General features: G+C 37.0%; 1 protein-coding gene across 1 annotated transcript in view; it reads left to right on the forward strand.

Moving 5' to 3' along the window:
- The window catches only part of Idua (alpha-L-iduronidase), a 193,507-nt gene that overhangs the window by 177,060 nt on the left and 1,504 nt on the right, over nt 1-14,943 (forward strand). Inside the window, exons 12-13 of the mRNA XM_090374630.1 lie at nt 141-268; nt 14,166-14,288. Of these exons, the coding sequence (XP_090230756.1) occupies nt 141-268; nt 14,166-14,288 (251 nt within the window). The remainder of the gene's footprint in view (nt 1-140; nt 269-14,165; nt 14,289-14,943) is intronic.

The raw sequence follows: 14,943 nt of genomic DNA on the forward strand, positions 1-14,943 counted from the left end.
TGTTTCAGTTTGTAACTGTATTAATTAAGATGTGATGGTTAGCCTGATAAATGATGTATTTTAAAATATTTAATATAAGAAACATTTAATAATCTCATGTCATTAACATTTAATAATCTCATGATTTTATATGCATACAGATCAGAACCTAAAATGGACTATGTATGAGATAAATAATAAACATACAAATCCTTATAAAGTGTGGATGGATATGGGATATCCTGCTTTTCCAACAACAGAACAGTTTTCAAAGATCAGAGAAAATGAGGTATTTATATATTTAATTTATTTAGAGAAAAGACATATGTGGAAATTAATAAATATTCTAAGTTGTAAAACTAAAACACTATTCATGTAGAAGAGGAAATGCTTTTGATTTTATAATTTACACTTCAGTTATGAAATGTTCCATAGTTCGGAATGTTTCAGAACTGAAGTATCCAGTGAGCAATGGATAAACAAGGCTGTCCTTTTGTTCCAGACTTGAAAACAATCTAAAATTGGTACAAATCGTTGAGTTATTAGAATGTAACTTGTAGAGATTTTCCCCCACTTCAGTAAACTTAGTTATTTGTTAATTTACAGTTTGTTAATTTATTCACAAACTAATTTGCAAAAGTGAAATTTTTATATGGAATAATGAAAGTATACTGATCTAAATTAAATGATTCTCAAGTGGGATAGTGAAGCACTCAATCCTGTAATTTTCAGCCAAAACAATATACTTATATATTAGATATGGAAAGAACTAATTCCCTATTTAATAGCATTTAGGAAAGATTTCTTCAGTATGGAAATGCTCTTTTAACTCTGTTACCCTCATCATATTGATATTAATGACTAAGCTGTAAAGTTGTAAAGTTGTTGTGTAAAGATACCTTATATACTGAAGAAAGAGAAGGAACCTTCATGAAATGTCTGTGAAATAGGAAATTGGCTGTTTCTTTCTGTATCTGGCATACAAATTTCTAACAATAGTGGGACATACTTTACATTTTTTAAATAGTAGCAGATTGGTACATTAAATACACTTTCATTAGTATGTAAATAATATTGTATTGTCATGAATTAAGAATAAAAATTTTAAATTTAAATCATCAAATCTGCACCATGACACATTCTTGAAACACCTGGAACAAATTTGAGATGAATGATATGATTTAACAAATTGATGATACAATAAAGCTTGAACAGGGCTTAATTTATAATCACAAACACAGTACAAGAGAATGGGCCTATGGCACTGGTTTCCATAGTTTTGCAAAAGATGAAAATACAGTAAAACCAGTGGATACAGTAACTAATTTTAATGAATTTTAATATGGTAAAGAAGCTTTTGGGGTAACGAACCCCTTCCTCAGCTAAGTACATACACAAAGAACTATAAACATAACATAATATGTTAGGAGTGGACTAAACTGAATAAGCAGTGCATGCTCAGATTGCTGGGAGAGTGTGTGCACATGAGTGTGAGAGTGTTCAATCACTTACTATGTCAGATCAGGTGATTGTTGTTGGTACCCAGCACGTATATGGGATGACTACCAGTGTTAGTTGTGCTTTAACACTGCAGACTCCAAAATTGGGTGTAGTCTACCTCTACTGCAATTTAAAATTTTGTGACAGTTAGATATGTTTAGGGACTAACCATAGGCGGTGATAGTATTGCATACAGTATTGCATCAATACAAAAACACATACATAATGTATATAAATTTACAATATAAAGGAAACAAGAATTAATATATATATATTTATATATATATAAAATATTAAGGATAATACAAAACAATAGAAAAAGTAAATCAATCAAATAATAATACTATCAGGGACTTAAGAAAATGCAAAAAAAAAAAATCGCTTTTTACCGACAATCTAGATGACTTCAACTGGGGCCAACAACCCAGACTGAAGGCAAAAAACGACAAGAGGTTCTCTGTTTCTGTAATGATCAATATATGCTAAGTAATTTAAATCTAAACCAAATATAAACCAATATAGGCCAAATATAAATCAAATGTAAGAAATATAACCCACCCAGACTGAAGGTGGGGCCAACCACCTTCAGTCTGGGTGGTTGGCCCCAGTTGAAGTCATCTAGATTGTCGGTATAAAAAGCGATATATTTTTTTTTTTTTTTTGTGTTTTCTGAAGTCTCTGATAGTATTATTATTTGATTGATTTACTTTTTCTATTATTTTCTATTATCCTTAATATTTTATAGACATTATGGGTGTATTACATGATTGCTTGCAACTGCATTGACCTATAAATATTAGTTACAGTTACTGTCATTTTAACTTTCTTTTCTTTTTTATCGCTAATATAATTATATAATAATATATATATATATATATATATATAAAACAGTTTTTTTAGTTAATTGTAATACCAACTGGATAAATTGGAGAATTTAGCATAAAAGTATTAGGGGTGCAAACTATACTCATTTCTGTCATTTCATGGCAAACAGAAACAGATAGCTTCAGCTAATTATTGATGGGATATATTGAGTGGAGCTAGCCCTAGTTAGCATTCCATTCAGTGTATCCATATATCTATAATTAGCTATATTATCAAGGGGAAATGATTTGGCTGACACTGCAGCCAAATCAGCAGCTCCCACTAATAATCGTTGCCTGTCAGTCCCCTATACAGACTACAGGCAAATAATACGCAACAAGATATATTCCCAATGGCAAGAACTATGGCATAGAGAGAGAGAGAGAGAGAGAGAGAGAGAGAGAGAGAGAGAGAGAGAGAGAGAGAGAGAGAGAGAGAGAGAGAGAGAGAGAACAAATAAATTATACCAAACAAATCCTGTAATAGAAACATGGCAGTCCATTCTGCGCAGGAATCGGAGCATGGAAGTTGTTCTTGCTCGACTCCGCATAGGACACAGTCATCTGACACATTCGTTTCTGCTGAGGGCAGTTGACCCTCCTATGTGCGATTCTTGTGACACCATTTTATCAATAAAGCATATTTTAATAGATTGGGTTAATTTTACCCATGTTCACAATATATATTTTACCACTTTTCCTCATCCGACTGAGCCTTATATACTCAGTCAGATTTTATCAGACGACCACGTGTCAGCAGTTTTTAAGTTTTTACAAGCTATTAATATATACACACATATATAAATTGGATAATTTACCTTTAAACTTATACTGCCTTATATATATATATATATATATATAAATAAATAAGTAAATAACAATTTGACGAGGTAACCTTTTTAAAGGTTACCAGAATTTATCTTTGTTGATATTTTAATCTTTTCTTGGCGCAGTATAACCATAGTCGTTTTTGCACCAATAAAATCAAAATCAATCAAGCTATATTATCATTTTAATTTTACTATTTTATATTATTTTATTTTATGTGTTTATTTATAGGGCACAACAAAGAAGTCCAACTTAGGTTACCTAAACTTGGCCCTTTGAACTAATGAGTATAGTTTGCACCCCTAATACTTTTATGCTAAATTCTCCAACTTATCTAGTTGGTATTATAATTAACTCAAAAATTGTTATATACAGACAGATGTAATGTACAATCATAAATTTGATGGCATTAATCTGTTCTGTCACTCTTTCTCCTTTTCTATTTCTTATATTCTTTTACATAACTTCATATATATATATATATATAGATAATAATAATAATTTCAATAATCATGTATCGTATAAGAATTGAAATCTCCGTCTATCACTTGCAAACCTATTGATGACATTTTCAATAAATTTCTTCTTTACCGTTTCCTCTTGTTGTTGTTGTTGTTTAGGAGCATTAGCAACTAAGGCCATAATGCTCCGGGGATGTGCGGTGGTCATTCTCTAACCTTTCCGCATCCTCCGTATTTGGTGGTCATGGGCTCGAACCCCGGTCTAATCAAGAAGCGTGTGCTACGCACTGCTCCTCCTGCCCACCTGGCTACGGAGGTGCCTGATAAGCGAGTTTCTGAGATAAGTGGACACCTTAACCATGTTTTCACACAGCTCAGGGTGCTGAAACTTCTATCAATGGTACAGGTCGTAACAGGTAATGTCATACCAATAGTTATTGCCGAATTAATAGAAGGGAAATAGTCGCAATGTTCCAAAACTTCTGGTAAAGTTTAGGGAATATCAGTCGATGAACTAAAAACAGGAACACGTGTTTTATTGTTGCAATAGATGGAACACGTGTTCTATTGTTACCCCGCCGAGGGCCGAAACCAACCAACCAGTAATAAAAGTTTAAGGCAGACAAAGTGTCCCATGGTCGAGGGTGTAAGGTTACATATCTCAATCACTATTATGATTATAATTGGTGGAATTTTTTACTCAATCCCAGGGAGGGGCAAGTGCCCCATTTGCCCCCCTCTGCGGACGCCCATGGATTGGGGTCATGTTGAGTTGACCAGAAATGCTCTGCGATTGCAGAGTCACCTAGGCAGATGGACCTATCATGTTCTGCAAGGCAGTCCTGGAAGCGTCTAGAGCTTTTCCCCACATAGCAGCTACCACAATCGTGGCAAGTGATCCAGTATACAGTACCGCTGCGTAAGAGAGGGGCGATGGGTGTTTTTACTCTCAAGACCAGAGATCACAAACTTCTACCAGGGTTGTAAGCACTTCACACGGTACTCGCATAAAATCCTAGAAATCTGGCCTAAGGCACCCTGGTAATACAGGATTTAAGCAGTAGATACTGTTTCGCTGTCATGAGGGAGCGAGAGCCTCGGGTGAGTTTCAAGTTCTTGTGCTTGTAGTGAGCACTTGTTCAAACATGAGCTGAGTAGCCACAATTTTACCCTAGAAAGCTTAGTGCACCTGGCTTCTTCAGAGCTGGAATGACTCCAAGCTCGAGAGAGTAGAGCACATGCAGTGCTGTTCAGGTGACAAGGGGGCATGTGCTGACCTGTAGTTCATGAATTGCCCGTAGCACGTCGGTTTTTGGTTTACCAAGATTTCCAGGAAAGAAAGGGTCCTGTTTGCTTCTGGTTCTAAAGTGAACTGGGTGAAGAGAGATAGGGAACTGAGGTATTCTAACAGCGGTGCAGGTATGTAGATTATATTTTTACCATCATCCCTCGAGGTTTCGATACACCTCTATTAGAATACCTCAACTCCCTATCCCCAAAGATAGCAGCATTTTCATTAACTATCATCATGAGAACTGGTAAAGAGTGTGGGAATGAACGTGAATAAATAATTACAATTTAATCAGCATTCTCAGTGTCAGAGCATGATTTATATATGCTAGTGTTTTTTGTTTGTTTGTTTTTTTTATGATTTTGAGATTCCAAACATTGGAAATAATAGTAGACCTATACAAGTATTTACAGAGTTACACTAAACTTTTGTGCAGATCCTCTCACAAAAGCATTTCAGAAAAAAGACATCTACTATTGCTGAAAATTCTTATGAAAAAAAACAGCTATCAGGAATAATAGTATTATAAAGTAATGGTATAATATTATCAGTGAAAACAGTATTAATAAAGAGTATTCCAGAGGAAAAACACTATTAGAAAAATATAGTTGTACTAAAATATAATTGCCATTTTTTGACCATCCTTTAAGCTTATCCAAGTCATCACAAAGGAGCAGTTCTTAGTGCCAGTTGTTGACCACTCTTAATATCTCAAAATTTTGATATTATGTCCTATATCCCTTCATCAATGACATTTAAGAAAATCTGAAACAACAGTGATCCCAGTATTAAGTATCAACATAGTTCGGGAAATACTTGGTTCCCGAGTTATTAACCAGAATGTCTCATCTCCCACAGGTGATTTACTTCATCACAAGGTACTGACAGAATCTGGTGGTTTTCCATTCCGACTACGTACTCAAATCAGGAGCAAGCGGATATGCACTTTATATACAGTTTGGCGGACGGCAATTCTCTGAAGGCTTGTCGTCTGTACCACGAAAGGTTCCCAGAATGAAGATGTCCAGACAGGAAAACATTTGAAGGTATCCATCGCCGCTTTTGTGAAAATGGGACCTTTACACATCGTGCTGCTGACAGAAGATGACCAAGATCTACGACTCCCGAAGTACAGGAGGAGATTTTGGATGTTGTGCATGCCACTCCTGGAATCAGCTCACGCATGTTTGTTTTCCTGTCTGGACATCTTCATTCTGGGAACCTTTTGTGGTACAAACGACTAGCCTCCAGAGCATTCCCTTCCGCCAAACCGTACATAAAGTGCATATCCGCTTGCTCCTGATTTGAGTAGGCCGACCGGGCTAGCCGAGTGGGTAAAGTACCTGCCCGGCAACCCAAAGGTCGCGGGTTCGATTCCCGCCTCGGGCTTGGATCAAAGTACTGCAAAAACCTTGGGAGTTGCAATATGGCCACAGAAGCCGATGCGCCAATAACTACTACTAAATCCTGATTTGAGTACATGGTCGGAATGGAAAACCACCATATTCTGTCAGTACCTTGTGATGAAGGAAATCATCTGCGGGAGATAAGACATTCCAGCGATTATTCTGAGCAAGAGGAAGAATCCCATCAGCATTGAGCATGCTAAAAACCATTCAAGGGTTTATACACCTCAATCAGATCACCTCGCAGGTGCCTAGTCTCCAGACACTTTATTTGCAAAATTTAAGCCTTTTTTCATAAGAGCAACCCTTTGTTCCATTCACTAATCTTGTTGCCCTTCTCTGTACTCGTTTCAACATATCTACATCCTTCTTAAAATGAGGCTTCCAGACCTGTATACAGTACTCAAGGTGTGGCCTGACCATTGCCTTATACAAGGGAATAATCACCTCTTTATCCCTGCTAGAAATATTCCTGTATATCATTGACAAGACACCATGGGCTACCCTTGCAGACCATATGCACTGCTCAGAAACCTTCATATCTGCTTGCACAACTACTCCCAGGTCCTTTTCATTCTCTACTACTGTCAGTGTAGTACCACAGAGTAGAAACGTTACTCTGGGGTTACTGCTTCCCATATGTAGTACTATACATTTGCCATCTCTCAGCCCATTTGCTCAAATTTTCTAGATCCTGTTGCAGCAGCATACTGTCATTAGTGTTATTAACAACCCTGCCAACCTTCATATCGTTTGCAAACTTGGACATTAAGCCTGAAATACCATCATCAATATCATTTATAAATACAGAAAACAACAATGGACCCAACACTGAACCCTGAGGGACTCCACTAATAACATTAGTACACGAAGAGCAGTGTCCATTGATTACCACTCTCTGTCTTCTTCCACTCAACCATCCCTTTATCCTTACCAGCAATTTGCCTCAAATGCCAAACTGCTCTAATTTTTACAGCAGTCTTCCATGTGCAACAGTATCAAAGGCCTTTGTAAGATCCAAATATATAATATCAAAGCTATCCTTTGCATCCAGTTCCTTTTTGACTACATCATAGTATCCAATCAAATTGGTCAGACAAGACTTCCCCCTCACAAACCCATGCTGTGTCTGAGCTATAACTGAAGTCTTGTCTAGATGATCCTGCAGTGCTTTTTTAACCAGTGCCTCCATTAATTTCCCTTGAACAGAAGTTAAACTGACAGGTCTGTAATTAACTGTGTCTCCCTTTGATCCTCCTTTGTGGATTGGGGTGGCATTTGCATATCTCCAGTCCATGGGTAACTTCCCTGAATCCAGGGAAGCTCTCATAATTATGGCTAAGGGTTTGCTTACTCCCTTTGCCTGCCTCCTTTAGTATAACTGAATAGATTCCATACAACCGAAGTGCCTTTCTTATGTTTATCTTCAACAATTTCTCCTCCAGTTTACTCTCAGTTATTACAAGATTATCTAGTTTACTGGCAGAGTTTAATACACTTCTGGCATTCCCCTCCCTGAATAACTCCTCATATGTGAATGTAGATGCAAACTATTCATTTAGTTTGTTTGCTACCTGAGCAGGATCATCATCAGTTGAACCATCAATATCAAGTGGACCAATCTGATTCATCCCCTTCCTTCTAGATTTTACATAAATAAAGAACTCTTTGCTGTTTTTCTTTGCATCCTTTGCCAAAGATTTCTCGAAATCTGCCTTCGCCTGCCTAACTTCGCTGCCTTTGTGACTTGGTTACAGACCAGCTTATATCTGTCAGAGGCTTCTATGACACCTGTTATTTTATATGTATCCCATGCATTTTTCTTCTCTGTCACATGTCTAATTAGTTCATCTGATATCCATTTAGGCCTAAATCTTTATCAATATTTCTTAGTTCGCATGAAAAGCCTAGCAGCTTCCAAGATTAATTCTTTGAATGATTCCCATTTTGAATTTTCTGTTGGTAATGTCATCAGTTTGTCCCACCGTATAGAATTTAAAAAGGTGACTACGACGGTCTCGGACCGTCGTAGTCACCTTTACGAAAGCAAAAACCCTACCCTTTACCCTTTACCTCTTTCAGTAAATCCCAGTTCAGCACACTGTGATCACTGCCACCTACTGGTTCCTTTATCTGCAGATTCTTAATGCATGAAGAATCACTACTGATAATTAGATCTAGTTTTACTCCCTCTGGTTGCCTCCCTAACATGCTGCTGTAAAAAACAATCATCCAATAAATCCACAAAAGCTTTGCTAGTGTGTGAGTGACCAACCCACAAATTCCAGTCAATCTCTGGGAAATTAAAATCCCCCATTAAAAGACACTCTGATTTACTGGCCCACTATTTCTCTGCACAATTGCTCATTATACTCATTAGATTCATTAGGCCTATAACACACACCTACTCTCATTTTTCCTTTCCCGGTGCTTATGTCACACCAAACAGACTCAACATTGCATTGTCCACCAACATCAATTGGATGCACTTCCTTAGATTTTGTGTTTCTTAACTAACAGCATAACTCCTCCTCCCGTCCTGTCCTGACTGTCCTTTCTGTACACAATTGTACTCTCCAAATTTCAATTCTGCACTGCTTATGTCTGTGTGACAGCACATCTCTGATGTTCCAAAAATATCTGCCTTTGATGTCTTGACTAGCACTTCAAGCTCATCAAATTTATTAACTATACTCCTAGCATTGGTGTACATGCAAGTATACATGCACCTGTTTCTACTCCTACTTATCCTAACACAGCCCATGCATTTATTTGTTCCACTATGACTCCCAGCAGTCCTGGAAATCCCCATTGCCTTGCTTTCTAGGCTGCTGCTCAATTGCATTTCAATAAAAGCAGTGCAAGAATTACTTTCACCTCTGCCAGTGGCTACTGTTAATCTATTAGCCTGTGTAGCCCCCCCCCCCAAACTAGCAGTTTTCCAACCCACCTAACTCTGCCTCAATAGCATTAGCAAATATTCTTGCACCCTTTCTATTTAAGTGTATCCCATTCCTGTAGAAGCAGTCTCTCCTGTTAACAAGCACAGACCAGGCTGAGAAAAATTCTACCCCTTGAGACTTTCACAATCTCTCCAGGGCCTAATTGATCGACAAGGCTCTCATCATATACTCCCTCCTATCGTGTCTGGGCAGAATTGCAGACACTTTCAAATTCAACCATAATCAAGGCTTTTTTTCAGCATTGACTTGTACTTGTTAAGTAATTCTCCTATTCTTAATATCATTAGTGCCAACATGTACAACGATATCACCCTTTGCGCCCGTAAAAAATTATATCTCTCTACGTCATCAACCTTTGCTCTGGCAGATATACCTCGGTCCTGTTCCATCTATCCTTTATGCACAATATGTTCTCCATTTCCCCTGACCATAGATTCACCTACAACAACTAGTTCCTTTGGGACCAGTGCATTCTGCTTGGGGGTTGCCGCTGTGTTGTGTGATGTTCAAGTGCAAGCTCTGGCATTGATGTGGATAGCTGAGAGCTTGATGGGCCTCTCAGTTTAAATCCTTCAAGGGCATCCACCCTATCCTTCAAGCTCTCATATAAGCCCATAACAATGCTGAGTTGGCACCTGATTTCCTCACACTCCTTACATTGCATACACACACACACACACACACACACACACACACACACACACACACACACACACACACACACACACACACACACACACACACAAAGACATTCCCCCTGGCAATATCATGTCCCGTTCCTGATTGCTCCACAAACATCAAACAAGCAGTTCATTTCAATAGACTGTGATTCAGAGGACAACCGATCTCCTCAGTTCACCCCTGAGCCACAGCACTTCCATTAGTTTGAGCCTTTTGCTTTGCTGCTCATGGTCTGAGTCATGATTTCTATTCAAGTTCAGTAAAATTCCAATACAAAATATAACCCTAAACTTATATCCCAATGCAGTTATAACACTATATATATGTATTTCGGTATTGAATATTATCTCCGAGTTACGTTATATGACTTTCTTATTCCCTTGTCAACTTATATGGATTAATTTATGATGTTACGTTTGTAAAAACTAAGTCGCTATATTTATTTAGTTAAAAAAGTACAATTCAATTGACAATGAAATTTAATAAGTTTTACTGATTATTGATACTACTATACTTTGCTATCTAGTTTTCCATTAAACCTTACACTATCTAATTCGGTGCACACATATCGTATAACAATGGCGGCAAGTTATGAACAGTTAATGGAACAAAGGGAAGTGGTGGTCCTCAGTAGGAAATGTGGCCACCCCTAATGTCGATGCAGGCTTTGCGCCACCTGTCCATACTTAGAACAATGTTGTTGATTAGTTTTTGCGGTAACATCATCCATTCCCCCTGTCAGTGGCATCTTCATCTGGTGAACATTTTCTGGGGGGTGTGGACGTGCTGCTAGGTGTCTTCCCAGAGCATCCCATGTGTGTTTGATGGGATGTAGATCGATGGGAACAAGCAGGCCAATCCATATCAACAATGTCCTCACTTTACAAAAGCATATCAACAGCTGCAGTTCGATGGGGGTGTGGCGTTATCATCCATAAATACGAACTCGGGGCCAATGGCACCTGGGAACAGATGCACATGGGGAAGGATTACCTCAGTACAGTAGTGTGCGCTGGTAACAGTACTGTCTTCCAGTATCTAGAGTGGCGCCTCCGTAGCTAGGTGGGCAGGAGCAGCAGTGCGTAGCACACGCTTCTTGATTAGACCGGGGTTCGAGCCCGTGACCACCAAATATGGAGGATGCAGAAAGGTCAGGGAATGACCACCGCATATCCCCGTAGCAATATGGCCTTAGTTGCTAATGCGCCTAAACACAAAATAATAAAACGAACAAAAGTATCTGGAGTTGTGTACATCCATCCAAGACTAGCTTGCCAGATTAGCTGATGTCCAGAATCGCTGCTGAGACTGAATCTACTCTCAACAGTAAAGAGTACCTTAAGTAGAGATTTTGTGGTTGTAACCTTTAGAAATAGTGTTAGTCCTTAAGTTAGTATCCAATCAGATTCATCGGACAAGACTTCCCCTTAACAAACCCATGCTGTGTCTGAATTATTACTGCAGTCTTGTCTAGATGATCGTGCAATGCTTTTTTAACCAGTGACTCCATTATTTTCCCCGGAACAAAAGTTAAACTAACAGGTGTATAATTATTTGTGTCACCCTTTCACCTCCCTTTATGAATTAGGGATACATTTACACATCTGCTGTCCGTGGGGGACCTCCCCTGAGTCCAAAGATGCTCTCATAATTATGGCTAAGGGTTTGCTTACTTCCTTTGCCACCTCCTTTAATATAACTGAATAGATCCCATCCACCCCCCCCCCAGGTGATTTTCTTATGTTTAACTTCAACAATTTCTCCTCCACCAGTTATTACAAAATCATTTACCTCCCTGCCAGAGTTTGATAAACTTCTAGCATTTCCCTCCCTGAATAACTCCTCGTGTGTGAATGTAGATGCAAAATACTTATTCAGTTTGTCAGCTACCTGAGCAGGGTCCTCAACAGTTGAACCATCAATATCAAGTGAACCAATCTGATTCATCCCCTTCCTTCTAGAGTTTACATAAGTAAAGAAGTCTTTGCTGTTTTTATTCGCATCCTTTGGCAAAGATTTCTCGTTATCTGCCTTTGCCTGCCTAATCTCCTTTGTGACTTGATTACAGACTAGTTTATATCTACCATAGCCTTCTGTGTTGCCTTACAATTTATGTGCATCCCATGCATTTTTCTTCACTGCCATGATTTTCATTAGTTCATCTGACATCCATTTAGGCCTAAATCTTGAACAGTATTTCTTAAGTTTGTGTGAAAAGCCTAGTAGCTTCCAAGATTACTTCCTTGAATACTTCCCATTTAAAATTTGCTGTTGGTAACATCTTCAGTTGGTCCCACAGTATAGAATTTAAAACTGTCTGAGACCATCATAATCACGTTTATGAAAGCAAAACCCCTTTCCTTTATGCATAAAAGGCATATTTGAAGACATTGTCTAGTTCATTTTTTAGAGCCCTTCACCCTGCATTAAAACAGTGTTTACAATCGTTTTGAAAATGTAATAATGTTTATGAATACTATACTTAGAGCATATTTACATTTGATAATTGTTACGTAGCAGGGTATTGATGGCCTGGTTAGATTGAGAACAGAAGTGTGTGTGTGTGTGTGTGTGTGTGTGTGTGTGTGTGTGTGTGTGTGTGTGTGTGTGTGTGTGTGTGTGTGTGTGTGTGTGTGTGTGTGTGTGTGTTCTACAGAATGTTTAAAAGCTGTACATATATTTTATTAAATTAGAAATACACAAACATTGCAGAGACAAATAGATCACATACTAAGAGATGATGTGTAATGGAATGATCAATCAATATCAAGCAGCTGTTACCCATAGCTGTGCATAATACAAGATAGCTGGACTTTATGTAAGTTGATTTTGCAGTAGTAATGAAAATTTGCTTTGCAACAATGTAAACAATTTTTAAGAATTTATGATGTTTGAGGCGTCTGGTGCAGTTTACAATGACATTTTGACATTCTAGGAAACTGCACATAAAAGAATAAGGACAGTGCAGTGAGATTAGAGCAGAAGAATAATATTCGCTGGATTCAAAATGCTGCTAAATGAAAAGTGTAATATAAAGAAACTGGGTACTATTCAAGAAATGTTTTTCTCCAGTTTTTTAATTAAAAATTTAAAACATTTCTGCTTACCTGGTTAATGGTTAAGTGAAAATGAATCCAGTTGCCTTTTTGTGTTCATTGAATAATTTATAAGGAAGTGCAATCAGCATTGAAAATGCATATTTAATAGCCATTAGTCTATTGAGGCTTCCTTTAATTTCAGTAGCTCTGTGAACCAGCAATATATACTGATTCTCTGAGAATCCAGAATTAGTATGCAATATCAGTAAACACCTGTGAATCCAGATGTTTATGTGGAGAAGGTACCAGGAAATATATTAGGAATAACAATTTTATGTGATGGGATATTGTGAGGCAATTTTACTTTGAAGAGATTGTTATTGTTGCTAAGTCCTTGATCATATCGAAGTCATCCATATTGTATCAACCATTCAGGAATTCAATAGGAATGGAGAGGCACGACAAAACAGAACATTTCTTCTATACAGTTTTAGTGTACAATACTACTTTTCTAAAGAAGTGTGGCCCATTCCCCTTCTCATTTTGGTTTCAACAAAAAATAATAAATTTTTTACTTATTACTTAAAATAAAAAATTACTTATTTATTAAGTAATAATAAAAATTATTTATTTTTAGTAAAAAAAAATTACTAAAACATTCATTTGTTGAAAAAAAAATTTTTTAATGCAATTTTTGTTATTGAAAAAAATAATCTTTTTATAATAAAAACAGATGGAATAAGTACCATGCAGGCACTCGTGTTCTATTTAGGGAAGTACAATTGACTTAAGGTTAATAGCCCCTAAATAGCTAATAGTCAATATCTGCAATAGTAAAACATACATATATACATATATTTATAAGTCAAAAATTGCTATTTAGCAATCAAACATCACTCTTCTCTAATTACTTAATACATTTATTTCAATTATTAAAGTGTGAATGTATTTTTGTAATAACCTATATGCATTATGCTGCATGTGAAAGTAGTAGAACTTGTAACATAATTATTTGCACTCTCATATTACAACCTTTGACTTGCAACGTAAGTATTTACACTAACAGGAATCACAACAAAATATTTAATTTGAGATTCTGTATTTTCCACTTCACAAAGTATGAATTGGAACTTTATTGTCTCAATCTCTATACAGGGCCCATTCCGAATTAAAAAACCAGCTTGTTTGCCTTCATTTCCATGGAAATTTCAAGTCAAACTTCCATTGCCTGGTATTTCCCTGATCCATATATGTGCTAAAACTTCATTGCCACAAAAGGTAAATTTTTTATTTTATGTGAAAGCTGTATGTGCATAAAATGTCATATATATTTATTTCAGTATGTACATGGTATCTCTTTATCCCTTGTGTGTGTGTGGGGGGGGGGGGAGAGTTGAGCACAGTTGACTATTCTTACTATTTATTTTAATAACATAAAATGAATATTCTTGCATGCTTCTCAGGCATAGCATCTAAATGGTGTTTCCCAATACATTAAGCCCTTGATTTAATGGAACTTCGAAAGTTATTTTAATGGCCTATGCAAGTAATGGACAGTGTCCACTGAACCACGTTTTTTGTCTTTATGGGATCCAGTGACGAGCCTACTTCAGTCCAGTGTTTACCATCAGCTAAAATATTTTAATTAACAATAAAGCATATACGTTAGTGCGAAAGCATCATTTTCATATATATAAATATATATACACGCATGTGTATATATATTTATATATATGAAAAATATATACACACACGTATATATTATATATATACGTGTGTGTGTGTGTTACACACACGTATATGTGTATGTATGTATATATATATATATATGTATGTATATATATATATACAGGATGTCTCAAAAATATTGGTACAAACGTTTAGGGGAGGTAGGTAACATCTAAAGGAATGTGAATCACATAGGAGCCCATAA

The sequence above is a fragment of the Mastigoproctus giganteus genome, chromosome 5, assembly GCF_048544385.1.
Source record: "Mastigoproctus giganteus isolate SK-2022 chromosome 5, ASM4854438v1, whole genome shotgun sequence".
NCBI lineage: Eukaryota > Metazoa > Arthropoda > Arachnida > Uropygi > Thelyphonidae > Mastigoproctus > Mastigoproctus giganteus.